Below are 20,481 nucleotides of genomic sequence, written 5' to 3' on the forward strand. Positions count from 1 at the left end.
CCAGAGAAATAAAGAAAGTGAAAGCATAATACTAATCGTTTCTGTTTTCCTCAGATAAAGAAGTAAAATTGTGTAATTTTCCAATGAGCAATCTTGCATAAAATCTCTGCCCTTTGACCCACAGTTCTGTCTAGCTGTATTCCCATTACTTCTGGTTTGGCTTGTAGTACGATAACTGACAAGTTCCTGCTTGCTGAAATATCAGGAAACTCATCAATTTTTGCAATCGTTCAAAAGACCCTATTTTAATTCCAAATAAATCTTTTCACACAAAGCTATTTATAAGTATTTGAAAACTTTGTCCGTAAATCATATTTTTAATAAACTGTGTATTCCTGCACTAGAATCTATTTTTCTTACGCAAAGTATTTATCTATTCAGTCAGCCAGCATTTCAAGTCTGATGAAAACAGTGCATAGTTGAAATCTCTCTTTCTCTCTAACTTGTAGCACAGATAAAGTAAAAAAAAATGTATGGAATTTTTACAATAGAATAGCAGCTATGCTTTTATTAGACTGGATAGAGAGAGTTTGTCCCCAAGAACAGATATATTCTGTCTGCTAAAAAAAAGAGCCCCTAAAGAGCCCCCAGTTTTCCAGAGAACCCCAAAATCCAGGGCACCCCAGGCAGGGTACAAAGTGATTAGAAAGGGTGGGCAAAAGCCCCTGGATCTTCCTTGTCCTATGGAAATGTTCCATTAGCTGTTGCAAAAGTTGAAAAGCTGCTTGAGGATTTGCAAAATAAGAAGTCTGAATCTAAGTTAGAGTGCATTGAAACAATTCATTGGCCAGACTGATGAAGCAAAGTAGGAAATATAGATAAATATAGATATTTAGCTGATAGAGTCTTTTAGATTCAAAATTCATGGAATGCACACATAGCACCTCTTGGAAACACCTTAAAGCAGACATACCGTACTCATGACAGGTGCTAATCTCTGCTACAAATCACATTTTGATATTTGAATCTAGATCTGTGCACAGGCCCATTAATAACAAAATTAAATTCAACCTAAATTAAATTAATTAATTTCAAATTATGTTGAAATTCTATACGGGTTGATCAGAACGTGACTGACATTGTGTGCCAATAAAAATTAATTTACATATGAGTGCACTACAAAGAACTGACTATTTAAAGGAACTTACAGCAACTATGTGCTGAACTAGCAGATCAAGAACAAACATGAAGCACTTCAAAGGAGTTTCAGGCAGACAGCGAGGGTTTACTATTCTCCTTTCTCCTCCCACATTTTCCAGAAACTGAAATGTAATTAGCTAATGTTTTTCCAAATTGGAGCTTGTACAATTTTCATATGGCTTTTTTTCCTCATAGAACGCTCAGAACGGAGTTCTGGCACCTTTTTTGGATGGAACCTTGTAGGGTAGGCAAGGCGGGTTGTATGACACGTGTGAGTTCCGGCACCTTTTTCTTTTACAAAAAAAGCACTGTGGTTAACCCAAAGTTTTTGTCCCTCACCTTTCCCATGTGTTCAGTGGCCCCTTTCTTTGATCTGATGTTCTCCAGATATTGTGGAACAGAGATAATGAGAGATGAAGCCAAGGATATCTGGAGGATTTAAAATTAGGCAAGGCCATTAAATGTTAAGTGATGTTTTTTTAGATGTTTTTAAATGTTAGACTGAGATTTCATATTTTAATGCGATATATTAAGTTGTGTAAGTTAAATAATAAATTAAGATTACATATCATGTAATCTTGATCATATGAATTTTTTTGCAGTACCTGAATGTTTGCATATGACAACAATTAAAAACACACACAAGAAATCTGACAGATTTCCAATCCCTGGAGATGGTATTTTGACTGAAAAGGATCGAGGTAATTATTTCCTTTAAGAGCTTCTATAACTGCGTTCCTGCTGTTTCAGTGGAAATAATAAAATAAAACAATATGCAGTCGAAAGCCATATTTTCATGGAAAGATGAGTTTTCTTGCTTTCGCATAATTTCTGAAACCTAGGTTTTATTTTGAAGATGGCTACTGTCACTCCATCAAAGTCAGGAGGGAGAAAATAAAACAGTATTTCTTTGCCTTAAATCATTTTCTTCAAACGCTGCAGCTTGCAAAGAACTGGCTGGGGTAAGTTGCTTTGTGGAATCTCTCTACCACACAGTGATAATAGTCAAGAGCCCTTGCTTCTTCTCCCATCCATAATCATTCCCACTGCAGAATAAGCATCAAGTTAAATGGTCAGAGCTTTGAATAGAAACCAAGTGTTTTCCAGGAATCCACCTTTTCAAAGGCAAATGTGATATGTTTAGGAAAAAAGCTCACTGGGGCTTTTAATAATAGGCTCTGGAACTCCCATGCGGCTTTGCATTCAGCATACTTTTGTATCAAATCTGCCACCCGCATTTTTTTAAAAAAATTCCATTTATATCCCGCCCTTCTCCGAAGACTCAGGGCGGCTTACAAGCTTAGCAGTAGCCTTCATTCTATGTATATGCCTGCTTATTAGGGCTTTCACACACACACACCCAAGCGGCATTATTACAAAGTCAGCTTAATTGCCCCCAACAATCTGGGTCCTCATTTTACCTACCTCGGAAGGATGGAAGGCTGAGTCAACCTTGAGCCTGGTGGGATGCGAACCTGCACTAATTGCAGGCAGCTGGTGTTACTTAAGGAGGCATTAGCCCACTGCTCCACCAAGGCTCTTTTGAGGAACTTTTGAGGAACTTTTAACTTTTTCACTATTGGTGCACTCGGTGTTTTAAAAACTTGGCAATTGTAAGATGTGTGGACATCAACTCCCAGAATTCCCCAAAGTTTGAAAAAAAAAACCTGATGTATGCCATCTCTCTAAATCAGATCCTCCAAGCTGGTATCTTCCAAATTCTTTCCAAGTTTCTAGCCTGCAGGAATGGTGTGGATTGGGAATGTCAAGAATTGCAGTCCCATCTGCCAATGAGGTATGAAAGTTGGGGAAAACTTGTTCTAAGCCAAACAAAAAAAAGAGGTGCTGTTGAGAGGCAGCAACATGTGCAGTAGTTTTTACATCAAGAATGACCTCCACAATAAGATTGTGATGAAAAGTCAAGGGGGAAGGTGATTTCTTGTAGCGTTTTCCTACTCACATGGATCAAAAATGAACCTAGCGTTTAATTTACTTTTCTTGTTTCTGATGTATCAAATAATTTCCAAGAACAGTATCTTTTCTTTTAACCCCTTTTAAACAAAGTAATTACAGAGTCACTTTGGTGTAGTGGTTGAAGCACCGAGTTAGAAACTGGGGGACCATGAGTTCTAGTACTTCCTTAGACACAAAATCAGTTGGGTGACTTTGAGCCAGTCACTCTTTCTCAGCCCTAGGAAGCAGGCAACGGCACACTACTTTTCAAAAAAACCCTTATCAAGAAAACTGCAGGGACTAGTCAAGGCAAGTTGGCAGATGTCAACAGTGACCAAAAAAAGCATCTGATGGAAAGGACATAGGCATAGACGAAGTAATAGTGAATGGCCAATAATGTTGCCATCTGCAAAACAGTATTGCCTGTCTTAGTGTCTGCCTAAACCTCCTCAGGGTGCCACCGGTCAGAGAATGTCGGCTGGTGGCCCCCAGGGGGAGATCCTTCTCTGTGGGCGCCCCGGAGCTATGGAACCAGTTACCGGTTGAGCTCCGGACGGCGCCCGATCTGCGCTCCTTTCGCCGCGATCTGAAAACATACTTGTTCGAGCAAGCCGGCCTGGCCTGAGGGGGGAATTGGTGGGGTTTTTTACTATTTTTATTGGGTTTTTTTACCATGTATCATCTGTATTTTAATCGGGCATGTATTTAATTATCTTTTAGTTTTTGTAAATTTCTGTGTTTTATTCTTGCCCTGTACACCGCCCTGAGTCCTTCGGGAGAAGGGCGGTATAGAAATATTAATAAATTAAATTAAAATTAAATTTATGGAGGCACAAGGAACAAACCACATGATCCCTTGAACATCTTCTCAACTTAGATGTGTCTAAAACTACTGTCTTATTGACATAATCACATTTTATTCCAAATATTAATATATAGAATGTTTTCTTCTTTTCTTGCTAACTCACTCATATTTCACATGCATATTTGTAAAAGGGCATCATCAGAAATTATCTGCACACTATTCAACAGAATTTAAACACCCAATGATGTTGTCTGTTATCCGACAATATCTCTGTCATTAGCAGGTTTAGCATTGCATGAATTCTCAGAAAGGTAAACTAGGGTTAGACCTACATACTATTTGCATGAGACACCATCAAGAAATAGGCTAGACTAAGATGTCCAAAAGCAAGCAAGCAACCAAAAACTGAACATAAGAAACCACGGAGTAAGGAAATAGCAAATCATTTTTATTTTGTTGCCAAGAAGTATATGAAAGTTATCTCTCAAAGTCAAGCTTGAGTTGAAATAGAAATTACTTTATTATAATTACTATAGCTATACATCACTTCAGATTTGATTTTAGACATGTCCTTTGGAGCATGGGGGGAGGGGCAAGTACCACTTTCCCGCACTTCTTTAAAGCAGCCACATTTTTGCCCTATATTCTATAGTGTTTGCAGAGGGGAAAATGCAAAATAGGGGTTGTTTAATAATTATTGGACATATAAATATTTATTGTTTAATAAATATTGGACATATTTTTGTATCACACATATACAGAAGTAGCAACAATGAAAACCAAAAACCAAAAACCAGCAGATCTTGTCTTTCTTTAGTTTTGTCTTCAGGAAATCAGTACAGTCTGCACAAGTATGCTAAGGTTCTTCTCTCCATCTTTGGACCAAGAGAGAGAGAGAGAGAGAGGGAGAGAGAGAGAGGGAGGGAAGGAGGGAGGGAGAGAGAGAGAGATTAAATCTTACACAGGTATGAATCCTGGTTTCCTATAACCAGGGCTTTTTTTCTCATAGAACGCTCAGAACGGAGTTCCGGCACCTTTTTTGGATGGAACCTTATAGGATAGGCAAGGCAGGTTGTATGACATGTGTGAGTTCCGGCACCTTTTTCTTTTACAAAAAAAGCACTGGCTATAACAAAATCTACGGTAGTGTTATCTTGTTATACCACGCCTAACTTCAAATTGAAGGTGGATTACATTATATGTAAGGCTAAGTATAGCAAAAGTATTTGCTATAAATGACTGATCAATAATGCTTTAGGTCAGTGTGTGTCAGGCATCTACAGTTAGAAGAAGCTGGATAAATACCACAATATAAACATAGTATTACCCACTGTTTTAAACATTATAATTAGTACTCTCAAGAAATTCTGCTAGCCTCCTTTCTTTCCCCAAAAGTATTGTAATTAATTTAGCGGAGGTAAGAAAAATACTTTAAGAATTTTCTTACCTCTCTTTTTCTCTTATCAAGATGCCTTCTTTATTGAAGCTACATTTCAAAGATAAATTCAATCTATGCAACTTTCTCCAGCGTTTAAATGCAACACAATGCTGTAAATCTCCAAATACAAAAAAAAATATTGCAGTACAGTAGTTCCTGAGAAAAACTAAACCTAAACATTAAGAAACCTAAACATTAAGAAAACCAAGATCATGGCATCCGGCCCTCTCAGTTCCTGGCAAATAGATGGGGAAGAAATGGAGGTAGTGACAGATTTTATTTTCCTGGGCTCCAGGATCACCGCAGATGGGGACTGCAGCCAAGAAATTAAAAGACGCTTGCTCCTGGGGAGGAAAGCCATGGCAAATCTAGACAGCACACTAAAAAGCAGAGACATCACCCTGTCAACAAAAGTGCGTATAGTCAAGGCTATGGTCTTCCCAGTTGCAATGTATGGCAGTGAAAGTTGGACCATAAGAAAGGCTGAGCGCCAAAGAATTGAGGCCTTTGAACTATGGTGCTGGAGAAGACTCCTGCGAGTCCCTTGGACTGCAAGGCGATCAAACTGCTCAGTCCTAGAGGAGATCAATCCTGACTGCTCTTTAGAAGGCCAGATCCTGAAGCTAAAACTCAAATACTTTGGCCATCTAATGAGAAGGAAGGACTCACTGGAGAAGAGCCTAATGCTGGAAAGATTGAGGGCAAGAGAAGAAGTGGACGACAGAGAATGAGGTGGCTGGATGGAGTCACTGAAGCAGGAGGCGTGAGCTTAAATGGACTCCAGAAGATGGTAGAGGACAGGAAGGCCTGGAGGAACGTTGTCCATAGGGTCGCGATGGGTCGGACACGACTTCGCAGCTAACAACAGTTCCTGAGAAGCTAAATGAAAAAAAATATCTGACACTGGTACTAATTTACATCTCAAACACATATAGACTATGCATTTGAAAGAAGGTGCTTATGTATGTTTTGCGGATGGTATATTTTGTGGGTCTTGGTAAAATCTGTGATTTTTACATTGGACCCACTTGAAAGAACCATCAAATTACAGGTTACAGCTGTTTATATTTTTTATGTGGAGCTGATGATACAGTAGTTATAGTGCAGGCATCTGGATCTCATGAAACTGGTGAGGTTACTGTACTTGAAATATCATCCCTACATGGATGTCAGACAATCCTGCCGTTTTGTTAACTTGACCTCAGCATCTTAAACTTTGTCAGATTTATAACTGTTACATCTCCACCATCTGCGATTTGAGAGTAGTTTCAAATGGGAGTTCTGACGAAAGCAACATTCATATTTTTGCCCTGAAGCTACAGGTATACAGTAGCTCATCCCTAAAACTCAAGGGTGGAACCAGTGCGCTAGAAGGAGAATCTTTTATTAAAAACCCGAAGGGACACATTTGATTTCATACGTTTGATATATATATTTTTTTAAGTTGCATTTGGCAAGGATAGGGGAACCCCTTTCCCCCCTCCCCATCTCGAGTGCTTCCTATCGTGCGATTGGATCCGATCCACCGAAATCAACGGGGCTTATAATACGTCCACGCACACCCCCCTCGACATCAGCAAGGCTTGTTTCTCTAAACTTTGTTGGAAAAAGCAGAATTATCCCCCGGCCTTTTCCTCTCGCCCAGGTCTTCTCCCCTCCTACAGACAGCGGCGGACATCCGTGGCTGGCCCCTTGGTGCCCTTTCGTTCCCGCGCATCGCGGGGCGGAGCAAGGGGGAGGCTGTGGGGGGGGGGGGAAGAAAGCAACCCTCACCCACTTCCAGCCCGAGGCTGGCCGTGATCCCCGGGCCTCTTTTTCCCTCCGAACTGGGCTGGCCTCCATCCTAAGATACCTGTGCAAAAGGCGAGGCCGCTCCTCCCTTCCCCAACCCCCCCCCCCGCGCCGCTGCTCACCTGGCCCGGATCCTGGAGAGAGAGAGAGAGAGAGAGAGAGAGGGAGAGAGAGAGAGAGAGAGGGAGAGAGAGAGAGAGAGAGGGAGAGGGAGGGAGGGAGAGAGAGGGAGAGGGAGAGGGAGAGAGGGAGGGAGGGAGGGGGAGAGAGAGGGAGGGAGGGAGAGAGAGGGAGGGGGAGAGAGAGGGAGGGAGGGAGAGAGAGTGAGAGGGAGAGAGAGGGAGAGGGAGAGAGGGAGGGAGGGAGGGGGAGAGAGAGGGAGGGAGGGAGAGAGAGAGAGAGAGAGAGGGAGAGGGGGAGGGAGAGAGAGAGAGGGAGGGAGGGAGGGGGAGAGAGAGGGAGGGAGGGAGAGAGAGAGAGAGGGAGAGGGGGAGGGAGGGAGAGAGAGAGGGAGGGAGGGAGGGAGGGGGAGAGGAGAGGGAGGGAGGGAGGGAGGGAGAGAGAGAGAGAGAGAGAGAGAGAGAGAGAGAGAGAGAGAGCGAGAGAAGGAGCGGTTCACCTCCCGGTGGCAGCTCTCGGGCGTGAGAGCTGAATCACAGCCAGCGCCTGAGTGATTCAATGGACCTCTAAGGCAGCCACCCGCCGTCTGTCCAGAGTTTCCGGGAGGAGGGGCGGGAGCCGGGGGGGGGAAGAGAGAGAGAGAGAGAAAGAGAGAGAGAGGGGAGTACTATAAAAGAAGGAAGAGCGAGCCAACTTCTTAGTTAACGCCGCTGACTCGCGCGCCCGCCCGCACACACGCACACGCACACACACAGACACAGCTCTCCCGTTTCTTGAACTCCCCGCGACGAGTCCCGATGTTCCGGCGGCATTTTCCCACGGCGACGACGCCCGGCGCTCCAGCCTTGCTGCTGCTGCTCTGCCTGGTACTCGCTCGGCTTCCCTCCGTCTCAGGTGAGCGAGCGAGCGAGCGAGCGGGCGGGCGGGCGGGGTGGGGGGGCATCCATCCCCGAGATGAGTCGGTGGGCTCGCTCTCGGCGCGGTTTGCTTCGCCGTTCTGGGGGGTTTTGCGCTGGAGTTTTCTCGTGAGCTTTTGGGGGATCGGAAGTTTCTGTTCCGCCTTCGGTGCGGTGTCTTTCACCATTTTGGTCACCACGCTGTAAAAAAGATGTTGAGACTCTAGAAAGGGTACAGAGAAGAGCAACCAAGATGGTTAGGGGGCTGGAGGCTAAAACGTATAGGGAACGGTTGCTGGAATTGGGTATGTGTAGTTTAACGAAGAGAAGGGTGAGGGGTGACATGATAGCAGTGTTCCAGTATCTCAGGAGCTGCCACAAAGAAGAGGGAGTCAAGCTATTCTCCAAAGCACCTGAAAGCAGGACAAGAAGCAATGGATGGAAACTAGTCAAGGAGAGAAGCAACCTAGAACTAAGGAGAAACTTCCTGACAGTTAGAACAATTAACCGGTGGAACAACCTGCCTCCAGAGGTGGTGAATGCTCCAACACTGGAGGTTTTTAAGAAGAGATTGGACAGCCATTTGCCTGAAATGGTATAGGGTTTCCTGCCTGAGCAGGGGGTTGGACTAGATGACCTCCAAGGTCCCTTCCAACTTTTATTATTATTATTATTATTATTATTATTATTATTATTATTATTATTATTATTATTATTATTATTAATAATTTCCCATGGTTTTCGTTTTAAAAAAAAAGTTGTTGAAGTGGGCTGGAGGTCATCCTCCTCCTTGCATTTGGACCGCAGCGCGACGTCGGGTCTTAAGTAAGAACGGCTCGCTCTAAAAATGAGCAGGGATTTAAGAATCGAGCAGGGATTTAAAGCAGGAATTTAAAATCAGTGAAGCTGGGTACAAGTGTCTTGTGTGATGGGGAGTGCTCGTCATTCTGGGGGGGAAAACTGGCAAGAAGTATGGAATATATCAGAAAGGTTCAAGAAGTATATATCTATCCTGTTAGGAGCTGCTAAAGCGTTAAGGGTATATTTGTATATATTCTCTAGTCAAATCTGAGTTCATTGTTCAAGTGCAAATAGAAGAATGGGGTGATTTAAGTCCATGTATTTGGAATGTTTATCAATTAAGTATTTTATTTATCAAATTTATTAGCCGTTTGTCTCCTTGTTCAAGGCGATCCAGAGGATAAGTTTAATGCAGAAATGTGCCATCTGGTTACTAAGAAATAGGAAAAACTAAAATGTTTTCAAAGCAATTAAATACACTTATAAGTATCTTGTGATGTCGGTACACTTTTAAATAGTGTGTTGAAATCATGGTGCCACATTGAAACAATGCGTTTTCTTAATTTAATATCAACAGGGCATTGACAAATCTATTCCATAAAAAATTTTTATAAACAGATTAACTAAGCAGAAGGGCTATGTGTAGTATGAAAATGATCAGCAGTACTTTGGACCTTACATAATCATAATATCTACCTGCCCTTCATTAAAACAACCTGGTCTTTTTTAGGTTTGTATGCAAGCCTGGTAAAAATTTGTAGTTGCTTTAACAATTGCACTGATGCTAATAGATTACTTATGAAAACCTGCAAAAAAGCTGGACTACTTTAATAAATAGCAGAGAGCTGCAGATATTGCACTCTTTCAAGGTTGGAAATACTTCTTTCCAACTAGTATTTAAACGTGCACAGCCTTATTAAGCTGTAAATCTCTAATATAAAAGCAGAGATTTATATTCATATATACGGTAACTGTTTCCCCGGTTGTTCGTGTGAGTGAATGGGCTGCTTCTTTATTCCCATCTGATACCATTAAATGTAATATGCAAATGTGGAATGGGATTTTGGTACTAACTGGAATTTAAAACTGATGTGGACATAACTGGAGGTGTTAGCTACATTTGCTTTGCCTATTTAACAACAGAAAGCTCACTTATTTCAGTGTGGTTGAAGAACTTTGTGGGACAGAAGTAAGAAGGCAACATATTTATTATGTTAACCACTTGGAATGCTTTAATGTGCATGTAGAATCATAAGAAATGCTTATGACCATCACACAGCCATACTTGCACATCCTATCAGTAAATTCACAAACCACAGGGAAAAAAATTTGAAAACCTGTATTTAAAACATAATTTTCTTCTGAGTACATTATACAGTAAGGTCTCCGTTATAATGGTGAAATTAGATGTAGGAAAGAAGGATTTAATCTAATAATACCAAGAAGCAAATAAAATCTAAATAATTGCTTTGAAGAGCTATAAAGCCTGCCAAAGACTATTTTGTCACAAGTACTCATGTTTTCTAAAGAAAGAATGGAACTTTCAAACCATTCAATAGTACAATAATGTAGCTGGCTAACTTGTAGCTATGAGGAGCATATAAATGCAATGAACATGAAGATGGTAATCATTGGAGCATAAGGAGAGATATTATGCATTCTTAGAAAGAAAAAGGTGTCCCTTTTCCTCAAGTCATAAACATAAAAGCCAGCCATCCTTTGTGTTCAATATCCTTTTCTACAGGGATTAATCTTGGAAAGGCCCACAAATAGGGCACATATGAAATACAGCAAACAACTACAAAATGGCATCAAAGAATTAATATTTTCCAACAGAAGAGAATATATGATGCTCAGGGATGAACTATGGAGAGTCCTTGGTGCCTCTCTGACCTTAGTTGTTTCATTATCTGACTAGGTATCATTATTGGTGCTAATGTCTGTGGAGTTTGCTCTCTGTTTATCTACAGTAGTTTGCCCTGCAACTGTTGGATATGTGTGTGTAGTTTTCTCCTTGGTAGTTCCTTGATTGGGGTATTCATTTCTGCTTCATTGTTTGTCTAGTGTTAATCCCTGCTTATCTGGGTGTAGGCTGCTGGAGAGAATATGGTTCTGGTCTGTTTGTTTCCTTCTTAGTTTTTACATTTACACAACATTCAAAAGAAACAAGACATCCTCTTCAGCAACCTACACCCAAATAACACCAAACAAACACCAAACAATCAAGCACCCTTTAATCAAGAAACTACCAAGGTGAAAACCACGCCGCCCCCCCCCCAACACTGGCAGGTATAGTAAACAAGGAACAAACCTCACACTCACTTGCACTGACTGTTACCTAGTCACATAATGAAACATCTGTAAGTGAACAACTACGTTCAGAGAGCACCAAGGATTCCACCTTTCTATACTACTTTGCTAGCCCTGTATGGTTAGCCAGAACTTTGCAATGTGGATTTAAAAGTCCCAAAAAAAAAATTCCCCTTCCTATTTTACTACAGAAATTTCATATGCCCACCATAACTGGTAATCCACTTAGCGTAAACAAAATTACTGTGCCTTGGTTCATACAACATTCTGAGCTAACATGAGGTTAGATAGTGTTTGTAGACAGAAACCTAGACATTGAATTAGCATCTTGGGTGAACCACTTCAGCACATTGAGAAATAATGTAAGTTTGGATGTTCAGGTCCAGCATATTAAATGCTATTCTGTTCAATTTATTAAATTTGATGTGGTTGCTCACTATGTTAGACTCTGGGCAGTTACATTTTTTTTAAAAAAATTAAAATGTTTAAAAACACGCATAAGCAGGCAATTATGACTAAAACAGTCAGAATAATAAGCAGTATAAATATGATAGATCCCACAAACTCATTAGCTCCAGGTCTGAGAACCAAGCTAGATCTTCTGGTGCTGTGGGTGCTGTCCATAGCTCTGGGTGGGGGGGGGGATGCTGTTCTAAAAAGCAATGGTAGTGATAGAGAAGACATATTTCCTTGGTCCCACAAGATAGCACTCTTTAAGTGAAGGGACTGGATTGCACCCACTCAGTTTGTATGTGCAGAAGTAATTGGAGATATGTGGTTCCTCAAATAACCAGATAGATAATCAACTATGCCATGTATTGTAGGGATTTGTAGATGATGACCAACACCTTAAATGCATCCAGAAGATTCCAGGCAACAAATACAACTTAATGCATAATGTGAAGTGTCCATTACCATACTTACTTTGTTGTGTAGGATTAAACATCATGTAAGAATCTAGCCAATGTGTTGGTACTAATGCAGAATCTCTTAAATATTTTAAATCTTCTCCAAATGTATGTTTTTTGCATGTTCTGGGTAATAGCTCAATGGACAAATTAGAGGAGATTATGAGTTACAATCTATTAATTATAGAAGACTGCTTTATGCATAGTATACAGATGCAGCTTGTCTGAACTGTTGATTCAAGGAGACTCTCTGTTGCATGAGGAAATAATATATCTCATTTTTAAATTTTGGATTAGCACAAATTAAACCACATGAACTACAAGTCCTACAATGTTTGCAATGAGAGCCAGCTTGGTCTAGTGATTAAGGCACCAGGCTAGCAACCACAACAGTCAATCAGATGTTTTAGAAAGATACATGATAAATTATTGTGTTTATAATATTGTCAGAGCCTTAAACAATTTAACAGTCCACACAAAATATTGTAATATGTAGGAAAACCCCTTGGTCATATTCCTCTCTATACATTTTCAAACAGGTAGCTCTGCAGTACAGACGGCTGTAAACATTACTTGGTCATCAGTCAATTTTAAGACTCTGCTCCAATGGGATCCAAAGCCAGTTGGTTATGTTTATACCGTTGAAATGGACGGGTAAGTTACTGTTTGGAAACACACCCTACCTTTCCTTAGATAACTTTGCATTTTGTCTGTTATAATGGAGCAGTTTGAGAAATAACAAGAATGCAAATATGAAAAACATCTCCATGATGTGACTTGATATTGCACATGAATTGACACTGTAAAATGAATACTGTTGATTTCACATGAGGTTATAATTTGAAGCATACCTGCTTACATAAAACATGCAACAAGTATACATTGTTGAATGAATTTCTTATCTAAATTTTCTTAAGGGTCTCTCTAGATCACGGATGTCAAGCTCGCTACGTCACATGACGTGTCGTGACATATCGTGGGGTTTTTTTTTGCATTGCCAAAGCTCAGGTGGGTGCGGCCTCCGTATGATGCAACCGGCCCACAAGCCGGCAGTTTGACACTCCTGTTCTAGATATATTTTAATTTCACCCTTCTTATGATATGTCCCCAATTTGGCCTACTAGAACTGTTCCAATTTCAGGGGTAAAATTGAATCATATCAACTTGAAGTATTGAATCAGCTGGCTGCTTCAGAGTTATAGAAGGTGACTTTTATTTATATTTTTCACATGCATAAACACAGGGCCCCGACTGAAATAAACAACCACAATGATTTGGGTTTTCAGAGGGAAGTGCTGTGATTAAATAACAAAGGTTGAGGTTCATTGAATCTATCTATAGTAGAGATTGTTACTATATTCCTTTAATGTACTTAGTTTTTATATCAATATATTTGTAGGCTAGTTAATTTCATATTATATGTTTTATAATTTGTATCTGTCATTAACATTTTTAATTACCCCTAATTTTACCTTTCCTGTATTATTGCATTTCTAAATACTTCTAAGTATACTGTGAAAGCAGTTATGTCTTATTCATTGCAGCAGTACAAAATATTCAAGGGCATAAAGGCCATTTCATGTTTTCTTGTTTACACTGTTTATCTCATTAACATGGGCAAGATTACTGCTGACCTTGAAAACATGTAACATTTTGCTTTTTGACTGTATGAATCAAAGTGAAAGTTATGTATGTGACCAGGATGATATCCATTTTGCAGGGCATGTATATATAACTATCTTACTCCTCACGCCTATGCATAAAATGCTTGATTTACATTCTTGATCTTAATCTTTATAGGGATCTCTTAATACGAGAAAAAGTATGCATTCATACTGATAAAACTGAATGTGACGTTACTAATGTGATACTAAAGAATTTAAAAGATTCTTACACGGCACGCATATATTCTGAAATACCATATGATGAAGATAATTTTGAAACACCTCAATATGAAGTTTCTTCAGCATTTGTACCTTACACACAAAGTAAGTATAGTAAATATGATATAGATTCCACTATCTTTAATATATTTATACACAGAAAAAAAGGTTAGATAAGGAGTATGTTTTTAAGATTTATAGGAAGGCATTACTTGCTGTTAATAGTTCAATATTGTAATTTAGTTTTGAGAGACTGAATATTTTACATAGAGGTGGTTCATGGCTTACAGTCATTCATTTAACAATGGTCAAAAGTTATGAGAGCTTTGGAAAAAGTGATTTACGACCTGTCCTCAAAATTTCAACTGTCACATCACACCTGCAGTTACATCATCACAATTCAGGCATTTAGCAACCAGCTTGTATGTATGACCAACTGCGGTATCCTGTGATTTGTGATCTTCCCAGCAAGCTCCCAAAAAGCAATGCCAATTAAGGAAGTCAGTTCATGTCCAGTCACATAATGTCTCACTTAACTACCACATTGGTCTAAGTTGTGGTCATAAGTTAAGGACTACTATATAACATGTAGCTCTCCCAACATTTAATGAAAGGCTAAAAAGGAAAAAAACTAATTTATTCAGTTGGAACAATAGAGCATTAGATTTAATCATTTGTTTCATTTTGATTTATTGATGGAGGAACTTGTATCTGTAAAACTGCCTGGTATATATAGAGTGACTGGCCCAAGCCTAAGAGGGGAGGGACTAGAACCGTGGTGGCGAACCTATGGCACGTGTGCCACGGGTGGCATGCAGAGGCCTCTCTGTGCCTTCTGCTGGGTTTTATAAAACCTTTTCACTTTAGGCCTCCACCGCCTTGTACGAAAAAAAACCCCAGTTCAATCAATCAATCAATTTTAACTTCTCACGGGGAAAAAAAAGATCTCGCAAAGTTGGAATGGATTGATTGAACTTTTTAGTCCCAGCCAGTCTGCCATTACCACTGCAGCCACGCCCACCCAATGGGCCACACCCACCCAATAGGCCACACCCACCCAATGGGCCATGCCCACCCGGCACCCGACGATACATAAGTGGGTTTTGGGTTGCAGTTTGGGCACTCGGTCTTTAAAAGGTTCGCCATCACTGGTCTAGAACTTACGATCTCCTAGTTTCTAACTTGGTATCTTAACTATAAGCCACTTCTGAAAAACCTTGCCAAGAAAACTGTAGGAGCTTGTCTATATAGTCACCAGGAATCAACACTGACTCAAAGATCTGCAAACCCACAAAAATATCCTATGCAGCTAAAAATAGGCAAGTTAGCACTCCCCACCTTTAGTCACATGCTACATTTTTAAAACAGCCATGGTAAATTGACCAAAAACATCCGTGCTCAGAAATAAATGTTTGCATTTAGAACTGTAATGCATTTCCCCCCAATTTATAACAGCTGGTTTTTTTTTTTAAAGGTGATATTCCTTTTTTTGTTTCTCCCCATTCTATAAATCCCTTTTGCCCAAGACCTTTTGAAAATAATAACATTTGTTGTGCACGTCTTTTATGTTATTAAAAAGTCAAACTAGATCGTACTTCTTTTTTAGCTGAGCTTGGAACGCCAACGGTAACACATTTTGAACAAAAAGACGCAACTCTGAAAGTGGAAGTAGCTGATCCACTAACACCATATAGAGTTAATGGTACCTTGCAAACTATCAGGGACATATTCAAAAATGATCTGGAATATATGTTATACTACTGGAAGGATCAGAGCACAGGCAAGGTGAGAATCTTAATTTCTAAGAATGTTTAACCTTTGCTGGTCATCATTAGCACTTCTTTTTTCAAACCCATTTGAATGTAAAACGTAGCTCTATGCTCTTTAAGATTTTTTTTATTGTAAAGTGGGGCATGGCTCTCAAGAATAAAGTTGAGGGGAATAAATAAAAAAAGCATAATTATCACTAGTCCTTGACTTATGACAGCAACTGAGCCCAAAATTTCTGCTGCTGTTAAGTTTCATCCCATTTTATGACCTTTTTTGCCACAGTTATTAAGTGAGTCATGCAGGCATTAAGTGAGTCTGGCTTCCTCCATTGATTTTGCTTATTGGAAGCCAGCTGGGAAGGTGACAAATGGTGATCACGTGAACTCAGGATTTTGTTGTTGTTGCGAAGTCGTGTCCGACCCATCACAAACCTATGGACAACGTTCCTCCAGGCCTTCCTGTCCTCTACCACCTGCTGGAGTCCATTTAAGCTCACGCCTACTGCTTCAGTGACTCCATCCAGCCACCTCATTCTCTGTCGTCCCCTTCTTCTATTGCCCTCAATCTTTCCCAGCATTAGGCTCTTCTCCAGTGAGTCCTTTTTTCTCATTAGGTGGCCAAAGTATTTGAGTTTTAGCTTCAGGATCTGGCCTTCTAAAGAGCAGTCAGGGTTGATCTCCTCTAGGACTGACCGGTTTAATCGCCTTGCAGTCCAAGGGACTCGCAGGAGTCTTCTCCAGCACCATAGTTCAAAGGCTTCAATTCTTTGGCGCTCAGCCTTTCTTATGGTCCAGCTTTCACTGCCATACATTGCAACTGGGAAGACCATAGCCTTGACTATACGCACTTTTGTTGGCAGGGTGATGTTTCTGCTTTTTAGTGTGCTGTCTAGATTTGCCATGGCTCTCCTCTCAAGGAGCAAGCGTCTTTTAATTTCTTGGCTACAGTCCCCATCTGCAGTGATCTTGGAGCCCAGGAAAATAAAATCTGTCACTACCTCCATTTCTTCCCCATCTATTTGCCAGGAATTGAGAGGGCCAGATGCCATGATCTTGGTTTTCTTAATGTTTAGTTTCAACCCAAGTTTTGCACTCTCCTTCTTCACTCGCAACAAGAGGCTCTTTAGTTCCTCTTCACTTTCTGCCATTAGAGTGGTATCATCTGCATATCTTAGGTTGTTGATGTTTCTTCCGGCAATCTTAATTCCAACTTTTGATTCATCTAGCCCTGCCTTTCTCATGATGTGCTCTGCATATAAGTTAAATAGGCAAGGCGACAGTATACAGCCTTGCCGGACTCCTTTCCCAATTTTGAACTCAGGATACTACAACATACATATATGCCAGTTGCAAAGGGCCCGAATTTTGATCATCTGACCATGGGGATACTGCAACAGTTGTAAATGTGAAAAACAGTCATAAGTCATTTTTTCAGTGTCATAAATTTGAACAGTCACTAAACAAATACTTGTAAGTTGAGGATTACATGTAATATATCGGTAAGCCTTTAAGTTTACTCCTATATTAATCGCAATAATCATACCTGTACCGCTGCTTTTACAGTACAGGTAGTCCTCGACGTACAGCCACAATTGAGACCAAAATTTCTGTTGCTAAGTGAGACATTTGTTAAGTGAATTTTGCCCCATTTTACGACCTTGCCACAATTGTTAAATGAATCATTGCCGTTGTTAAGTTAGTAACAGGGTTGCTAAGTGAATCTGGCTTCCCCCATTGAATTTGCTTGTGAGAAGGTCGCAAAAGGGGATCTCCCATGATCCCAGGACACTGTAACAGTCATAAATATGAACCAGTTGCCAAGCATCCAAATTTTGATCATGTGACCATGGGGATGTTTCTACGGTTGTAAGTGTGAAAAACAGTCATAAGTCACTTTTTTCAGTGCTGTTGTAACTTGGAATGGCTACTAAATGAACTGTTGTACAAGGACTACCTGTAGTGGATTATAATTTACTGGGCTGCAGTGTGGAGAACTAGAATATTTGCAGATAACTTAAATAATTTTTTTGTTCCCTTCAGAAACCGGCAAAGACAAAAACCAATCAATTTGAAGTTGAGGTTGATAAAGGAAACAGCTACTGTTTCTATGTCCAAGCTAATATTCCAAGCCGCTTAAATAACCAGAAAAGTCAAAAAAGCAGTGTAAAATGTACCAGTATTCACAGGGAAGACTTGGATGGTATGTATCATGTGATTTTATAATGTTTCCCTTTAAGTGTACAAATAGTTGTGACCTCACTTTACTCAGATTGCACAAGAAATTGTCATAAAATGATACCATTTTCCCCCCTTCATTTTGTTCCTTCTTATGGATTGTACCAACTATTTTTTTGCTCTAAGATTTGAAGAAATTCTTAGATTTCTATATTCAGAGATATCACAGATGTATGAGGACTGAATTATTCAGAAAAATATAAAATATCTCAGGGTATAGTCCTCCTTGTCCAAACACCTATAAAAAGGTAAAGGTAAAGGTTCCCCCGCACATGTGTGCTAGTCGTTTCCGACTCTAGGGGCCGGTGCTCACCTCCATTTCAAAGCCGAAGAGCCAGCGCTTGTCTGAGGACAGCTCCGTGGTCATGTGGCCGGCATGACTAGACGCCAAAGGCGCACGGAACGCTGTTACCTTCCCACCGTAGTGGTCCCTATTTTTCTACTTGCATTTTTACGTGCTTTCGAACTGCTAGGTGGGCAGAAGCTGGGACTAGTAACAGGCGCTCACTCTGCTACGCGGCACTCGGGATTCGACCCGCCAAACTGCCGACCTTCTGATCGACAAGCTCAGCGTCTTAACCCACTGAGCCACCGCGTCCCTCCAAACACCTATAGTAGCTTGTTAAGCTAAGGTTATTATTCGGATCCACTAACTTTTCTACACCAGTTTTGTCAGAAGTTCAGTGCCTCTGGAATGTTTCCTCCTAGTTGGAAGGAAATGCTTTGGATTTATTACAGCATTTAATTTCCCATTAATGTAGAATTGCTTCAGTCAAGGCAAAGTTCAGATAAATACAAAGCATGGATCTAATTCAACCAACATTGCATTTCTCTTCTTTCCAGCTCTTGATTTGGACAAAATCCTCATCATAGTGGGTGCTGCTGTTGGACTCCTCGTTGTGATTATCGTGTTATCCGTGGTGATATACAAATGTAAAAAAGCAAGGAGCCGATCATCAGAAAAAGAAAATATGCCACCAAATTTGTAAGGAGTTAAAAACTCAGCCCTGACTGATCACAGGCTTGATATGCATTATCGTTGCATTGATGCCATGGAAAAAAAAAGTCCTCTCTGGAAGCAATAATAACTGACTCTTCGTTGTACCTTTGGTTTATGGTTTCTGTGAAACATCTGATTTTAAAACACTATTTTAAACTCCTGTTTTAACTTCACTGTTAAAATGACGAGAACTGTTTGAAATATATTAACTGACATATATGATGAAACGTTACTGTTTTTAACTGCACTTTTGGTTAGTATCTTTTTATATTGGGTGTTCTGGGTACATCAAGTGGTGAGAAAACTATACAAATGGGGTTTTAGTTTTACATAAAAGGTGTGGTACAAACTGCCCTTAAACATTAGAATATGTTGCAACTAAATAACTCAAAAAAAGGGAAAGATTCCCTTGACCTGAATTGAGAATTCACCATGGGAGTGGTTCAGAAATGCCTGTTTTGGGGCAAATATCGGGCCCAAACTCTTAAACAAATTATTCCGTTTTTAATCAAAACTGTGCCAACTATTTCAGCTGGTAACGTGTTGTTGGCTGCCATTGCCAGAACTTAGCACTTTAAATATGTATTGGTGATTAACTGCTGGACAGAAAGAAACCTAACTTTTTAATAATTCTGTGAAGTTGTACATACCCTTGGTGTGAATTGAGGCTCTTCATGGTACTATAATAACTTAACATATTTATGATTTTTATGAATGGAGGTATATTTGTATATATTGTATTAATTTATTTAATATAATAAAGGTAAATGGGAACTACAGAAATATGTTTCTTGATTTGGGGCAGTCGGTGGCTTTCATTATCAAATGCTTTGTCAGGGCTGGTCCAAAACAGGCTTGTCATTGTACATTTTAAAACTCACCAATCATAAAATTAACTGAGGAACTAGAGGAGATATACATTTTCCCCTCAAGAATTAGGATTTCTTTTAACAACTGAATTGTTTGTTCTTCCCTTCATTTCTCTACTATAAAATACATACAACCACAGTACTTGCAGAAATATATTTCGATTGCATCAACATGAACTCACTAATAACACAAATCTTAGCTCCACCATCAGACAGAAACATATATCAACTATAGTTTACTGTTGATTTTTTTAATTCATAAAACATTCTCTATTTGAAATGTAGAATATACTCCTATAATTCTCTTTTTTTCAAAAAAAGAAGAGGGGTTCTGTGGTATAAAGAGTTCTCTACATCAGAGGTCCTCAACCTTTTGGGCACCAAGGACTGGTTATGTAGAGAGAGATTTTTCCGCAGACCGGAAGGGGTGTGGTTTTGTGTGTTGCCTGCATCCCACAGGTGGGGCTTTGCTTGTTTGCAGCCCAGATGCTGGCATGCCACGGCCCAGTACCGGTCCACGGACCAGGGATTGTGGACCCCTGCTCCATATAGAAAATATATGT

General features: G+C 40.1%; 1 protein-coding gene across 1 annotated transcript; it reads left to right on the forward strand.

The window, feature by feature from the left end:
• The first annotated feature begins 7,905 nt into the window (after positions 1–7,905).
• On the forward strand, positions 7,906–19,816 carry F3 (coagulation factor III, tissue factor). Its single transcript, XM_083360380.1, has 6 exons — positions 7,906–8,141; positions 12,702–12,816; positions 13,963–14,150; positions 15,652–15,830; positions 17,855–18,014; positions 18,893–19,816. The coding sequence occupies exons 1-6, from the start codon at positions 8,045–8,047 to the stop codon at positions 19,036–19,038; spliced, it is 885 nt and encodes a 294-aa protein (XP_083216506.1). The 5' UTR covers positions 7,906–8,044; the 3' UTR covers positions 19,039–19,816.
• Positions 19,817–20,481: the final 665 nt, after the last annotated feature.

The sequence above is a fragment of the Vipera ursinii genome, assembly GCF_947247035.1.
Source record: "Vipera ursinii genome assembly, chromosome: 3".
Classification (NCBI taxonomy): Eukaryota; Metazoa; Chordata; class Lepidosauria; order Squamata; family Viperidae; genus Vipera; species Vipera ursinii.